The 16592-nt window shown below is 44.1% G+C and overlaps 1 protein-coding gene across 1 annotated transcript in view; it reads left to right on the plus strand.

Annotated features, from left to right (window-relative positions):
* LOC106609293 (testis-expressed protein 2) overlaps positions 1-16592 on the plus strand; it is a 46250-nt gene that overhangs the window by 10781 nt on the left and 18877 nt on the right. The window contains exons 4-7 of the mRNA XM_045724166.2: positions 1297-1529; positions 1635-1775; positions 1948-2047; positions 4148-4280. Coding sequence (XP_045580122.1) covers positions 1297-1529; positions 1635-1775; positions 1948-2047; positions 4148-4280 — 607 coding nt within the window. The remainder of the gene's footprint in view (positions 1-1296; positions 1530-1634; positions 1776-1947; positions 2048-4147; positions 4281-16592) is intronic.

The following is a 16592-nucleotide window of genomic DNA, read 5'->3' on the forward strand; positions in this document are numbered from 1 at the left end:
CAGTCCAGTCCACATAACCGTAACCTCCAGCAGAGGAGGCGGCTCCGATTCGGGGCGTAATCCCCGCTCCACCCGCTGATCCCGCCGCTTTAGTACCACCGGACCGTGGATCGTCGTTGGAGGAACCGGACTGTAGATCGCCGCTAAAGCGGAGGGATCGGCGGCCTGCAGCCCGGAGTCTCCAGCGGCGGCCTGCAGCCCGGAGTCTCCAGCGGCGATCTACAGTCCGGTTCCTCCTCCGACGATCCACAGTCCGGTGGTACTAAAGCGGAGGGATCAGCGGGTGGAGCGGGGATTACACCCCGAATCGGAGCCGCCTCCTCTGCTGGAGGTTAAGGTTATGTGGACTGCATTTGAGCCGCCATAGACAATTATTACCCTCCCTACCCTCCCTTTTGTTTTGTGGTTTCTTTATTGATTTTTGTTGCATTCGGAGTCTGCACCTTTTGTGTTTTTCTAGGTTTTCTATTTCTATGTTTAAGTTCTAGTTTTTCTATTTCTATGTTGGGGTTGTTTGGGTTGATCTCCAACTGGAGGGAGCTGGTCCTCGTTACCTCTGATTGGAGATCATATTTAAGAAGGGTTTTTTTCTTCCTGTTTTTGTGGGTTATTATCTTTTGAATAGTGTTTGTTTCTCTCTGCGTCACAGTTTGTTTTGTCAAATTCAGTTATTTATGTTTTGCAAGGTTTCACGGATTTAATAAAATGTGGAACTACAAACACGCTGCACCTTGGTCCGCTCCTTTTGACAGCCGTGACATGGGGTGCAAAATGCTATCCGTTAATTATTATATCATATATAAAATGGACATATCTATTTTAATACAGACTAGCTCAAAACACTACTAATCATTGAAAATAAGTTACCCAATGGATCATGATAATTTTCTTATAAAAAAGTGGGGGTGCAAAAACATACGTTTACGCCCCTATTTTGCAGCTGCTCCGTTTCCTTCATTGTTCAGGCACCTTTGCCCCAGGGTAGTTCCTTGTGTTCAGGTTCATTTCTAGATTACAGATGCGTGAACATGCAGGAGAATGTAGTACTGTCGTGATGCTCTCAAGCACTTAACCACAAATGTTTCTGCCCTCGCTCTGGTCTGTCCTGGTAGTAAACTGAACAGTGTTGCCCTCCATCTTTATTCCTAGACAGTCCACTAAGGCCCCTGAAGCTAAATCCATCGCTGACAATATTACACGTTTCCTTACAGATGCACTCTCATGTAACACTCTTAAAAGAAAATGATCACAACAACATCAAATCTGTGAACCAACAACTGTCATCTCTGTATTTAGATGTGCCAATGGTGCAAGGGGTGAGCCCTTCAAGACGGTTCCAGGGCAGCAGGATGGGGAGCACTGAAGAGGACCTCCCCTCTCCCCCTTCTACCCCCTCCATCCAACCATCCAGGGCGGGCTCTCCGCTGCTGGACTACCCCACCTACATGGCTCGTTTCCTGGCCTCAGAGCAGCCCAGCCCCTTTCCCAGCCCACATCTCAACAGCACAGAGACAAGCCCCACCAAAAAAGTGAGGGTGATTTCCTGTGACCACCTGAATGAAACATCTAGAAACAGATAAATGGTCAATTGAAATAGTGTGTTAATCTGTAGTGGTGTATCTATTTCCCTACAGTGCACCTGCGAGTTCCTGGGGGAGGGCCAGACTGACTGGGTCAATGCCCTGATTGGTCGAATCTTCTTGGACTTCCTGCGTGAGAAATACTGGGCGGACATTGTCTCCAGAAAGATCCAGAGAAAGCTGAGCAGAATCAGAGTGAGTATGTGAGCTATCACAGTGTAAAATCCTCTGTTCAGGATTAAGGGGAGCTTGTATAAGATTTATATTTTGTCATTTGCTAGTAATATATAGCCTACATAATCACAACACCCACTGGAAACAAGCAAAACAGAAGAGCTAGTTTCTTTGTTTGTTTGTGTTTGTGCAGCTGCCTTACTTCATGAATGAGCTGACTCTGACTGAACTGGACATGGGCTCCTGTCTGCCCCAAATCACCAGCGCATCCAGGCCTGTGGTCAACAGCAGAGGTGAGTGTCAACCAGAGAGCGCACGCTCCCTTTTTTTACACTCCCTGATGTTTCTGCAATAAAGGGCCAGGAGCTTTTCCAGACCATGTGACCTGACCAGGAGAAACTCTGGACCCAGTAACTCAGCCCACAGTACAGTAAATGAAACTCTACTCAGAGAACCAATTATTGAAACACAATGACAATGTGTCATCCTCAGTCTAATCTGGATTCTGGAGGGGTATTTAGGATCAGATTAAATGGATTTGCCCTGATGATGAAGGTCTGAAAATTACCGTAAATTACGACAGATTATAATTCCCCAAAGGAATGATGGTGACACATGTTGACTGTGTGGGGGAGCTCTGTATAAATCTGTAAATGATGACATGTGATTAGAGAGGCATGGATGTGACGTGGGTCACTGACTAACAAGCTGAGCCTGGTGCAGATTGTGGTGCGGGCAGAGAGACAGGAGGGAGGACACCCAGACTAACCCTCTCTGGAGATAATAGCCAGGGGGCAGAGAGACAGGAGGGTGGGACACCCAGACTAACCCTCTCTGGAGATAATAGCCAGGGGGCAGAGAGACAGGAGGGTGGGACACCCAGACTAACCCTCTCTGGAGATAATAGCCAGGGGGCAGAGAGACAGGAGGGTGGGACACCCAGACTAACCCTCTCTGGAGATAATAGCCAAGGGGCAGAGAGACAGGAGGGTGGGACACCCAGACTAACCCTCTCTGGAGATAATAGCCAGGGGGCAGAGAGACAGGAGGGAGGACACCCAGACTAACCCTCTCTGGAGATAATAGCCAGGGGGCAGAGAGACAGGAGGGTGGGACACCCAGACTAACCCTCTCTGGAGATAATAGCCAGGGGGCAGAGAGACAGGAGGGTGGGACACCCAGACTAACCCTCTCTGGAGATAATAGCCAGGGGGCAGAGAGACAGGAGGGTGGGACACCCAGACTAACCCCCTCTGGAGATAATAGCCAGGGGGCAGAGAGACAGGAGGGTGGGACACCCAGACTAACCCTCTCTGGAGATAATAGCCAGGGGGCAGAGAGACAGGAGGGAGGACACCCAGACTAACCCTCTCTGGAGATAATAGCCAGGGGGCAGAGAGACAGGAGGGTGGGACACCCAGACTAACCCTCTCTGGAGATAATAGCCAGGGGGCAGAGAGACAGGAGGGAGGACACCCAGACTAACCCTCTCTGGAGATAATAGCCAGGGGGCAGAGAGACAGGAGGGAGGACACCCAGACTAACCCTTTCTGGAGATAATAGCCAGGGGGCAGAGAGACAGGAGGGTGGGACACCCAGACTAACCCTCTCTGGAGATAATAGCCAAGGGGCAGAGAGACAGGAGGGTGGGACACCCAGACTAACCCTTTCTGGAGATAATAGCCAGGGGGCAGAGAGACAGGAGGGTAGGACACCCAGACTAACTACTGGCAAATGGCAAATCCTGCCTAAGCACTGCTAAATGCACCCGTGTGTATGGCTTCGCAGACACACACACACACACAATGCACACACACACACACACACACACCACCACCAAACCAATATGCTGCACTACATGTCCCCAGCAGGAAGTAACAGCTCCCTGGCTCCCTGAGATTACACCAGATTAATAATATGGACTCATCTGATGCTCAGTACTCCACCATAATCAGACGAGGAGTGTCTCCTCCTCTTAATCTCCTAGATCTCTCTCAATCTCTGTTCTGGTGTGTGTGTGTATATGTATTTGCGTGTGTGTGTGTGTGCGTGTGTGTGTGTGCGTGTGTGCGTGCGTGCGTGCGTGCGTGCGTGCGCGCGGGCGGGCGTGCGGGCGTACCTGCATGTTTGGTTCCTGAGTATCTTTGCGGTCTAAGGCACTGCATCTCAGCACTAGAGGCGTCACTACAGACCCTGGTTTGATCCTGGGCTGTATCACAGTCAGCCGTAATCGGGAGTCCCATAGGGCGGCACACAATTGGCCCAGCGTCATCCGGGTTAGGGAAGGATTTGGCAGGGGTAGGCTGTCATTGTAAAATAATAATTTGTTCTTAACTGAGTTGCCTAATTAATTAAAGGTTAAATAAAATATATAAAAATGGTGTGTTCCACAGGCTTGTGGCTGGAGCTGGAGGTGGTGTACACCGGGGCCCTGCAGATCACCCTGGAGACCAAGATCAACCTGTCCAAACTGGGCAAGGAGGGAGGCCTGGACACAGACAGCCTCACTGATACTGGCAGCCTGGGGTCAGTCACATTACAGTTACTACTGCACTATCATCTAAAAGAAATATCTGATTTACTGTACAGCATTTACGTTGTATAATTAACATTATTCATTATTTAATTGTAAATTGAACTGAAAAATTGCTAGTCTAGCTGGGTACCAGTCTGTTTGTGCTATCATTCCACTCCTTGTCATGTTTAGAATATGACACGGAGTACAAGGAGTGGAATATTAGCACAAAACAAGTCTGGATTTCAAGCTACAAAATAACCACAGCCTTGCGGCATCTGCTGGCATCTGCTGGCATCTGCCACGCTCTGTCTGCCCCCTCTGTGAACTAAATAGTGAAATAATAATGAAGACACCAGCCTACATTATCCCTCCTGATCTGTCAAACTCCTCTAATAGTGAACCTTTGAACAGAGCCTGTGCATGCACATTATGTTGATTAGTTGGTCTGTTTCTAAATTAAAATGTAATCCTTCAGTAGATCCTGTTTTTGTTCGGCATGTATGAGATTGTCTTTACAGCTCTGCTGAATATTATTTATCCAGCAGTACCTGATTTAACTTTCACATCCTGATACACATCTCGGCAGGTAGCCTAGTGATTAGAGCATTGGACTAGTAACCAAAAGGTTGCAAGATCGAATCCCCGAGCTGACAAGGTAAAAAACTGTCGTTCTGCCCCTGAACAAGGCAGTTATCCCACTGTTACTAGGCCATCATTGAAAATAATAATTTGTTCTTAACTGACTTGCCTAGTTAAATAAAGGTAAAATAAATAAAAAGGTTGAGGCTAAGTTAGGGTTAGGTTTGTAGTTTATCTGTTTATGGAGATGTACACACAAGTGTAAAGGAATGAATACGAATATGTACATAAAAATATATAAATGAGTGATGGCCGACCGGCATAGGCAAGATGTAATAGATGGTATGGAGTACAGTATATGAGATGAGTATTGTAGGGTATGAAAACATATAAAGCAGCATTGTTTAAGGTGGCTAGTGATACCTTACATCAGGATGGCAAGATGCAGTAGATGGTATAGAGTACAGTATATACATATGAGATGAGTAATGTAGGTTATGAAAACATTATATAAAGTGGCATTGTTTAATGTAGCTAGTGATACATCTGATTACATCAAGATGGCAAGATGCAGTAGATGGTATAGCGTACAGTATATACATATGAGATGAATAATGTAGGTTATGTAAACATTATCTAATATAAATAATATAAAGTGGCAAGTGATAAATTGATTACATCAATTTTCCCATTATTAAAGTGGCTTGAGTTGAGTCTGTATGTTGGCAGCAGCCACTCAATGTTAGTGATGGCTGTTTAACAGTCTGATGGCCTTGAGATAGAAGATGTTTTTCAGTCTCTCGGTTCCAGCTTTGATGCACCTGTACTGACCTCGCCTTCTGGATGTTAGCGGGGTGAACAGGCAGTGGCTCAGGTGGTTGCTGTCCTTGATGATCTTTTTGGCCTTCCTGTGACATCGGGTGGTGTAGGTGTCCTGGAGGGCAGGTAGTTTGCACCCGATGATGTGTTGTGCAGACCTCACTACCCTCTGGAGAGCCTTGCGGTTATGGGTGGAGCAGTTGCCGTACCAGGCGGTGATACAGCCCGACAGGATGCTCTCGATTGTGCATCTGTAAAAGTTTGAGTGTTTTTGGTGACAAGCCGAATTTCTTCAGCCTCCTGAGGTTGAAGAGGCGCTGCTGCGCCTTCTTCACCACGCTGTCTGTGTGGGTGGACCATTTCAGTTTGTCCGTGATGTGTACGCCGAGGAACTTAAAACTCTCCATCCTTTCCACTACTGTCCCGTCAATGTAGATAGGGGGCTGCTCCCTCTGCTGTTTCCTGAAGTCCACGATCATCTCTTTTGCTTTGTTGACATTGAGTGCGAGGTTATTTTCCTGACACCACACTCCGAGGGCCCTCACCTCCTCCCTGTAGGCCGTCTCGTCGTTGTTGGTAATCAAGCCTACCACTGTAGTGTCGTCTGCAAACTTGATAATTGAGTTGGATGCGTGCATGGCCACGCAGTCGTGGGTGAACAGGGAGTACAGGAGAGGGCTGAGAACCCACCCTTGTGGGGACCCAGTGTTGAGGATCAGCGGGGTGGAGATGTTGTTACCTACCCTCACCACCTGGGGGCGGCCCATCAGGAAGTCCAGGACCCAGTTGCACAGGGCGGGGTCGAGACCCAGTGTCTCGAGCTTAATGACGAGTTTGGAGGGTACTATGGTGTTAAATGTTGAGCTGTAATCGATGAACAGCATTCTTACATAGGTATTCCTCTTGTCCAGATGTGTTAGGGCAGTGTGCATTGTGATGGCGATTGCGTCGTCTGTGGACCTATTGGGTTGGTAAGCAAATTGGAGTGGGTCTAGGGTGTCAGGTAGGGTGGAGGTGATATGGTCCTTGACTAGTTTCTCAAAGCACTTCATGATGACGGAAGTGAGTGCTACAGGGCGATAGTCATTTAGCTCAGTTACCTAAGCTTTCTTGGGAACAGGAACAATGGTGGCCCTCTTGAAGCATGTGGGGACAGCAGACTCGGTTAAAAACAGAAGTAAATCATTCTAAGTAACAAACTGGCTTTATTTACAAATTAGTAAGAATGTCTCATCCCATGTTCAATAATGGCCTTTTTCCCTTTATTCAGATTGCAACCGCTCACTTTCGGTTATTTGAAAACGAACTAATCTCAAATATCAAGCTGTTGGTTGCAATTTCAGTTTAACCCACCAGAAAAGACAAAACAAATAATACAACAAATATACTAATTGATAAAAAAAACTTTATGAATTGGAACCTTTATCAAGTGGAATGGGAAAAAAGTAAGGAACTTGTCTGTCAGCCCTGCATTAAAGGGAGAGAAACCAAAAGCCCACTCTGCCTATTTTTCAAAAATCATCATTCCACATGTCAAGTGAAATTCCCCCATTGTATTTACCAAAGTTCTGTCTTTACTCCAGGACCACCAACAGTTTTTTGTGTTGTTGCCTAGTGCCAGAGAAGAGACTCTCAGACTGAAAACGCCTCCATTAATTTATGAAAAGAAAGTCAATTTGTGCCACAGTTAAGACTACTGATAGATCAACTCCCCCTTGTGATAGTGTGGTGCAATGACAGAATGCCACCATCTACCACTAATGGTCGCGGCATAAGCTCGTAACTTTTAAAGAAAGAACCACTGTAATCGTTGTTCACTCATGACTGCATGGCCAGGCACGGCTTCAACACCATCATTAAGTTTGCCGACACGACAGTGGTAGGCCTGATCACCGACAACGACGAGACAGCCTATAGGGAGGAGGTCAGAGGCCTGGCCCTGTGGTGCCAGGATAACAGACATCTCCCTCAACGTGATTAAGACAAAGGAGATGATTGTGGACTACAGGAAAAGGAGGACCGAGGACGCCCCCATTCTCATCGACGGGGCTGTAGTGGAGCAGGTTGAGAGCTTCAAGTTCCTTGGTATCCACATCACCAACAAACTATCATGGTCCAAACACACCAAGACAGTCATAAAGAGGGTACGACAAAACCTATTCCCCCTCAGGACACTGAAAAGATTTGGCATGGGTCCTCAGATCCTCAAAGGTTCTACAGCTGCACCATCGAGAGCACCATGACTGGTTGCAACTGGTATGGTATGACAACTGCTCGGCCTCTGACCGCAAGGCACTATAGAGGGTAGTGCCTTCGACCCAGTACATCACTAGGGCCAAGCTTCCTGCCATCCAGGACCTCTATACCTGGCGGTGTCAGAGGAAGGCCCTAAAAATTGTCAAATTGCCACCCTAGTCATAGACGGTTCTCTCTGCTACCTCACGGCAAGCGGTACCGGCGCGCCAAGTCTAGGTCCAAAAGGCTTCTTAACAGCTTCTACCCCCAAGCCATAAGACTCCTGAACAGCTCATCAAATGGCAACCCAGACTATTTGCATTGCCCCCCCCCCCCCCCCCCCTCTTTTTACGCTGCTCCCACTCTCTGTTTATTATCTATGCATAGTCACTTTAAAACTACCTACATGTACATATTACCTCAATTACCTCTAACCTGTGCCCCTGCACATTGACTCTGTACCGGTACCCCCTGTATATAGCCTTGCTACTGTTATTTTACTGCTGCTCTTTAATTATAGTTATTTTAATTTTAATAGTTTATTTATACATTTTTTTACTTAACACTTATTTTTATTAAAACTGCATTAAGTAAGCATTTCACTGTAAGGTCTACACCTGTTGTATTCAGGGCGCATGTGACAAATACAATTTGATTTGATTTCACAGCAGCTACACAAACATTGTTTGGGGCATTGAGAAGGAGGGGCTGTTCCAGGCGTAGCTTAGATATATCAGGGCCAGCACCCTAGCCAGCATCACCAACCATCGACTGCCTCCTTCTCCTAAACCCCATACCCTTCCTGTCTCCTACAGCACCCAGGACCAGGCAGAGACAACCGACCTCAACCTTTATCCTAATCTTAACCCTAACCCCAATCCTATCCTCAATTTAACCCACAGAACCCTGATCCTAAGCCACAGAACCCTAGCCATAACATCACCCCTAACCTTAACCCACAGAACCCTATTCCTGACCCTTACCTTAACCCACAGAACCCTGCTGCTGACCCCAACCCTAACCTTACCCCTCACCTTAACCCGAAGAACCCTGCTCCTAAGTCTAACCTTAACCCACAGAACCCTATTCCTGACCCCAACCAATATCCTAACCTAACCCCTAACCACGATGCCTTGCTCCCAGACAGACTAAACAACTTTTTGGCTCGCTTTGAGGACAATATAGTGCCACTAACACGGCCCGCTACCAAAACCTGCGGGCTCTCCTACACTGCAGCCAATGCGAGTAAAACATTTAAACGTGTTAACCCTCGCAAGGCTGCCGGCCCAGAGGGCATCCCCGGCCGCGTCCTCAGAGCATGTGCAGACCAGCTGGCTGGTGTGTTTACAGACATATTCAATCAATCCTTAAAAAACAAAATTTTCGAAAGAAAATTGTGATAAATAAAAATATATACCAGTTTCATTTAATGACCAAAACATTTACAGCTGTGCCATATAGATTGCAAAATAGTTGGGAAGAGATTCTCGATGTACCGATTCCGTGGCACATGGTTTATGAATTGACACACAAATTTATGTTCCCCCTGAAAGCCCTAATCTGCTTACTTAAATTAATAGAGATCCTGGTCATGGTGCTACAGTATGTTGTTACAGCATAATCAAAGTGAGGACAATCTGCGATCTGCTGTATACTTATGGCCTATTGTAACCTGGAGCCACACCTTTCCAGTACTCCTCACATTGGAATACAAATGAAGCCATCCACCCATGATGGGCTATTAGCAGGACAATAGACTCTTGCCAAGAAGGAGGGTAGACACTGCATTGTAGCCTATTGTCACGGGTGTCGTTGGGTAGAGACGACCAAGGCGCAGCGGGTTGCGTGCTCATCATTATAATTTATTAAGTAAATGTGAACACGGGAAAAACAATAAACAAAAGAACGACAGAAGACAGTTTAACAGGCTATACTTACAACAGCAGTGCTAAAGACAACTACCCACAAAATACAAACAAAACCCATACCTATATATAGGACTCTCAAAGGCAACTACAAACACCTGCCTCCAATAGAAATACAGAAAAACATAGCACATAACCCAAAACCCGGAAATAATAAAACAAACACCCTTCTAATCAAACCACCACCCCGAACCAACCAAAACAAATATCCTCTGCCACGTCCTGACCAACCTACAAATACAAATAACCCCTATACTGGTCAGGACGTGACACCTATTAAACATATGCATTTTGAAATAGTTTTAAAAAATGAATTCAATAACATATTTCTACCACGGTAGATGCTGTGTTTTTCGTTGATGGCCAATATTAAAAACAGTCAAATGCATTCTCTCCGTCGCTCACACGCACTTTAAACATTTGGATAATAAAGCATTTAAAGGCTGACATTGGTTGATTTGAATACTTCTGACAGCAAAATTATAACTCCACCCATGACTTTTAAACATTCCCAGAACATTTTACATACGCTCTTATCCAGAGCAACTTACAGTAGTGAATGCATACATTTCATATATATTTCTTTTTTTTCCCATACTGGTCCCCCGTGGGAATCGAACCCACAACCCTGGCGTTGCAAACACCATGCTCTACCAACTGAGCCACATGGGACCACATGGATTGTTATAACCTAATGCAGGCCTAAAACCTATGGGTGCAAACAATGCTTCCATGATGGGCTATTAGCAGGACAATAGACTCTTCAACCTTTACAAAAGAATAGCTCGGCTATTGTGAAAACAATCCCCCCAACTTGCAATGTATTAAGTACTCTAAAGTTTAACATTTTTAACTCTAAACCTCATGCAATTGCAAAATGTTGGATAAAGCATATGCTGTACAGTATTTCTTAATCAACATCTTAATGCTTTCGTTAATAAAATAATGATAAAAATACTCTTTCAAAATGCAGATGTTTATTTCAACTATCAGCAGGACAATAGACTCTTGCCGAGTTTAGGGACTTTAAATATATTAATGGATCCATAACGAATTACTATGGGAACAAATATCACTGAATGACATATCATGGGGACTGGTCTTGATAAATCAATCCAATTTTGGGGGGGAAATGTTTGCATTATTTTGCTCTTCACTATCACAATATTAAAAACATTCAAATGCATTCATGAATTAAATAGCTTTAGCCGACATGTTGCAGTTCATCTGATGAAGGTGCACATGTGAAATATTAAAGCATTAGACCTCTCACTAAAGGCATCAGTCATACAAAAGTTATACTTAAATCCGAACTGGTTCTCTAACAAATTAGTAAGAATGTCTCACCCCATGTTCAAGAACTGCATTTCCCCCTTTATTCAGATTACAACCACTCACTTTCGGTTATTTGAAAATGAAATAGTCTCCAAAATATTGTTATTTTTTAAATGAGCAATAGAAAGTTGTTTGCAATTTCAGTTTAATCCACCAGAAAAGACAGAACAAATAATACAACAAATATTGTGGTTAAACTCAAGGGCTATTAGGAGGACAATATACACGATGTGGTCCCAAAAATACCTAGGGTCCAGCAAATCTCTTGATGATGTCATTGAATGTCTCGCCAGCTTTGATCCATGCCTGGGCCTGCAGTACGCAAAGTTCTTTGTTTGTCAGACGAATCATTGGGCCGAAATTACAGAACCGTACAAAACAAGAGAACACACATGGCTAATGTTCTGAAAAAAAATTATATATATATATATTACACACTGCTCAAAAAAATAAAGGGAACACTTAAACAACACAATGTAACTCCAAGTCAATCACACTTCTGTGAAATCAAACTGTCCACATAGGAAGCAACACTGATTGACAATAAATTTCACATGCTGTTGTGCAAATGGAATAGACAACAGGTGGAAATTATAGGCAATTAGCAAGACACCCCCAATAAAGGAGTGGTTCTGCAGGTGGTAACCACAGACCACTTCTCAGTTCCTATGCTTCCTGGCTGATGTTTTGGTCACTTTTGAATGCTGGTGGTGCTTTCACTCTAGTGGTAGCATGAGATGGAGTCTACAACCCACACAAGTGGCTCAGGTAGTGCAGCTCATCCAGGATGGCACATCAATGCGAGCTGTGGCAAGAAGGTTTGCTGTGTCTGTCAGCGTAGTGTCCAGAGCATGGAGGCGCTACCAGGAGACAGGCCAGTACATCAGGAGACGTGGAGGAGGCCGTAGGAGGGCAACAACCCAGCAGCAGGACCGCTACCTCCGCCTTTGTGCAAAGAGGAGCAGGAGGAGCACTGCCAGAGCCCTGCAAAATGACCTCCAGCAGGCCACAAATGTGCATGTGTCTGCTCAAACGGTCAGAAACAGACTCCATGAGGGTGGTATGAGGGCCCGACGTCCACAGGTGGGGGTTGTGCTTACAGCCCAACACCGTGCAGGACGTTTGGCATTTGCCAGAGAACACCAAGATTGGCAAATTCGCCACTGGCGCCCTGTGCTCTTCACAGATGAAAGCAGGTTCACACTGAGCACGTGACAGACATGACAGTCTGGAGATGCCGTGGAGAACGTTCTGCTGCCTGCAACATCCTCCAGCATGACCGGTTTGGCAGTGGGTCAGTCATGGTGTGGGGTGGCATTTCTTTGGGGGGCCGCACAGCCCTCCATGTGCTCGCCAGAGGTAGCCTGACTGCCATTAGGTACCGAGATGAGATCCTCAGACCCCTTGTGAGACCATATGCTGGTGTGGTTGGCCCTGGGTTCCTCCTAATGCAAGACAATGCTAGACCTCATGTGGCTGGAGTGTGTCAGCAGTTCCTGCAAGAGGAAGGCATTGATGCTATGGACTGGCCTGCCCGTTCCCCAGACCTGAATCCAATTGAGCACATCTGGGACATCATGTCTCGCTCCATCCACCAACGCCACGTTGCACCACAGACTGTCCAGGAGTTGGCGGATGCTTTAGTCCAGGTCTGGGAGGAGATCCCTCAGGAGACCATCCGCCACCTCATCAGGAGCATGCCCAGGCGTTGTAGGGAGGTCATACAGGCACGTGGAGGCCACACACACTACTGAGCCTCATTTTGACTTGTTTTAAGGACATTACATCAAAGTTGGATCAGCCTGTAGTGTGGTTTTCCACTTTAATTTTGAGTGTGACTCCAAATCCAGACCTTCATGGGTTGATAAATTGGATTTCCATTGATTATTTTTGTGTGATTTTGTTGTCAGCACATTCAACTATGTAAAGAAAAAAGTATTTAATAAGATTATTTCTTTCATTCAGATCTAGGATGTGTTGTTTAAGTGTTCCCTTTATTTTTTTGAGCAGTATGTATATACACTGCGTGCACAATTGTTAGGCAAATTGTATTCCTCGGGATTCATTTTATTGTTGAACAAACACAATGCTCTCAGTCAATCCAAAATGTTATTGAACCTCAAACCTGAATGTTTAACAAAGGAAAAGTGAGTTTTGTCTTTCTCAGGGAAATATATAAGTGTGCACAATTATTAGGCAACTATTAGTGTGCAGAATTATTAGGCAACTAAATTACAAAAATAATTTCTCTCAACTCACTTGTTGATTCTCAATTTTTAGAGTAAGTGTAACAGATAAGTAACATAAAATGACAATTATATAACATTTTTGGCCTTTCAAAAATATTCAGCGACCAATATAGCCACCCTTATTTTCAAAAACTGCCATGAGCCTTCCATCCATGGAGTCTGTCAGTTTCTTGATCTGTTCACAATCAATTTTCGCTGAAGCAGCAACCACAGCCTCCCAAATGCTGTTCAGAGATGTATTGTCTTCCCTCACTGAAAATCTCATGTTTGAGAAGGGCCCACAAGTTCTCAATAGGATTTAAGTCAGGTGAGGAAGGGGGCCAGGACGTTATTCAGGCATCTTTGAGGCCCTTGCTGGCTAGCCAAGCAGTGGAGTACTTGGATGCATGTGATGGAGCATTGTCCTGCATAAAGATCATGGCCTTCTAGAATGCTGAGGACGTCTTCCTGTACCACTGTTTAACGAAAGAATCTTCCAGAAACTGGCAGTAGGTTTGGGAGTTGAGTTTCAGACCATCTTCAACCCGAAAAGGTCCTACTACCTCACCCTCAATGATAGCAGCACATACCAGTACCCCTACTTCACCTTGCTGGCACCTGACTCAAAGTGGTGCCCTGTGTCCATTACTGATCCAGCCACAGGCCCATCCATTTGGTCCATCAAGAGTCACTTTCATTTCATCTGTCCATAAAACCTTTGAAAAATCTGTCTTCAGGTATTTCTTTGCCCAATCTTGACGCTTCAACTTGTGAATCTTATTCAGTGGTGGTCTTGTTTCAGTCTTCTTGACCTTGGCCATGTCTCTGAGCACTTGACACCTTGTACTTTTGAACACTCCAGGTAGGTTGCAGTTCTGGAATATGGTGGCACTGGAGGATAATGGGTTCCTGGTAGTTTGATGTTTAATTCTTCTCAAGTCTTTTGCAGTTAATTTGCGCCTTTTCTTCCCCATGCGTTTTTGCGCCCCAGTTGACTATTCGCAACAAAACGTTTGATTGTCCGGTGGTCACGCCTACGCCTCAATAGTTTAGCTATTTAAAGAGTGTCGCATCTGTCTGAAAGGCATTTTACATTTTTGGCTTTTCAGTGTCAGTTAAATCTCTTTTTGGCCCATTTTAATGAGGCTGCCTAATAATTATGCACTAATAATTATGCACATTATTCACTTTCGCCACACCCTCCCTCATTGCACAAATACATATCACCTGAAAATGATTAAATCCAATAAGCATTCAAGTTTATATGGTTTGGACTTCGAAAATGTGAATAGAAATAATGATAAGATCAGAATACTCACTTGCCTAATAATTGTGCACGCAGTCCACCAAGTCCACCAAATGCTTTGTTTTCTAACCACATCTGGATGGTTCCATAATGAATTACTATAGGAATAAATATCACTGAATGACAAAAATATTGGAATAAAGTAGGCTAATGAAGGCAACAAATTGTTGCTTACTGTAACACCCAAAGTCATCCAGTTGTTAAAATAGGATTGTGAAGCAATAGCTTACCCGGTCAACTATTTCAGCATCGTTTCACAGTGTTCTGAGACAAGCAAGACTACTTAATAAACATTACACTTTAAAACTTTTTTTTATCGAATTCAATAATATATTTGTACCACTGTAGATTCTGCAGTCCGTCAGAGTTGAGTCCTGTTGTAAAGTGTAGCCTAAAGGCCAAAATGGGCAAACTTGCATTTTATTCGATGTTTAAATAATCTAAAACCAGATTTGCCCCACCAAAAAATGCATCAACCCCTACAAATATATTAATTTATTATTAACCCTGCATTATAATTGTATAAAAGCTCCTTAGATACTAAATTACAATCCTCTAAATTTAATTTGACCTACTACTGTACAAGGACATTTTATTGATCTGCCAGTATTTTCATTCAGAGATTCCGGGTAAACTCTTTGATGTTTTCTTTTATGTGTCCTACCAATTATTATTGGCTTATTCACCATGGCAATCAACGAAATGTATTTCTTAGTTTGGTTGGCTATTGTGTAGCTCAAACTGTTTTCTTTTGATATTTGTGTGTTTTTGACCAAATGTAAGTCAGAACAAATACTTATTTTACTTTTAAAATATTCCTGTTGCTATTGTTATATGTAAATACAATAAATGTGTATGTAGAGGAGTAACTTTCTTCATTAGTTCTCTTACCATTTTGAACAATTGTGTGATTAGCCTACCAGTTGGTAACTGTAATGTTAATTCTCTTGAGAGGAATTATGTGTTATTTTTGCCTATTCTCATTGTCCTGTTGGTTTTGTCTGACTGCACAGTAGCCTAATAAACATGTGCATTTTGAAATAGTTTTTTATTTATTTATTGAATTCAATAACATGTTTCGACCACGGTAGATGCTGTGTTTTTGGTTGATGGCCAATATTAAAAACAGTAAAATATATTTGAATTCAATCGCTTTATTGTTTAATTATTTAAGTCTCCTTTCTCTTCTCTGTGTTGGAGTTCTTTAAGAATAAAGTAGACTAATGAAGGCAACGAATTGTTGCTTACTGGAACACCCAAAGTGATTATTTTGCTATTCACTCGCAGTCACTTACTAGCCTTCTCCCGACTGGTCACGTTGTACAGCGTCATATTTTTCTAATGGAAACCCTGAGGGTTTTGTTTTTCGTTTTTCTTGGAATAGAAACACCATAATATTAATCTAATTAATTAAGCAAAATTTCTTAAAATTAATCCCATATACTATGTTATTACACTTTTTTTTATTCTCTAGTACAGCCAATATTAAAAACAGTCAAATGCTTCTCAAAGATGCCCTCTGGTGGTCTAACTAGCATTAATGGCAACAATAGCTAACACTTAAATAGCGTACCATAGAATTCTGCTGCAGCCCGCAAGCTGTGCTATCAGTACGACACAACTTTTAAATGAAGAACCACTGTACAGGAGGGGACTGAGCATGCACCCCTGAGGGGCCCCTGTGTTGAGAATCAGTGTGGCAGATGTGTTGTTACCTACCCTTACCACCTGGGGATGGTCCGTCATGAAGTCCGGGATCCAGTTGCAAAGGGAGGAATTTAGTCCCAGGGTCCATAGCTTAGTGATGAGCTTTGAGGGCACTATGGTGTTGAACACTGAGCTATAGTCAATGAATAGCATTCTCATATAGGTGTTCCTTTTGTCCAGGTGGGA

The sequence above is a fragment of the Salmo salar genome, chromosome 01 (genome assembly GCF_965601325.2).
Source record: "Salmo salar chromosome 01, fSalSal1, whole genome shotgun sequence".
NCBI classification, from domain to species: domain Eukaryota; kingdom Metazoa; phylum Chordata; class Actinopteri; order Salmoniformes; family Salmonidae; genus Salmo; species Salmo salar.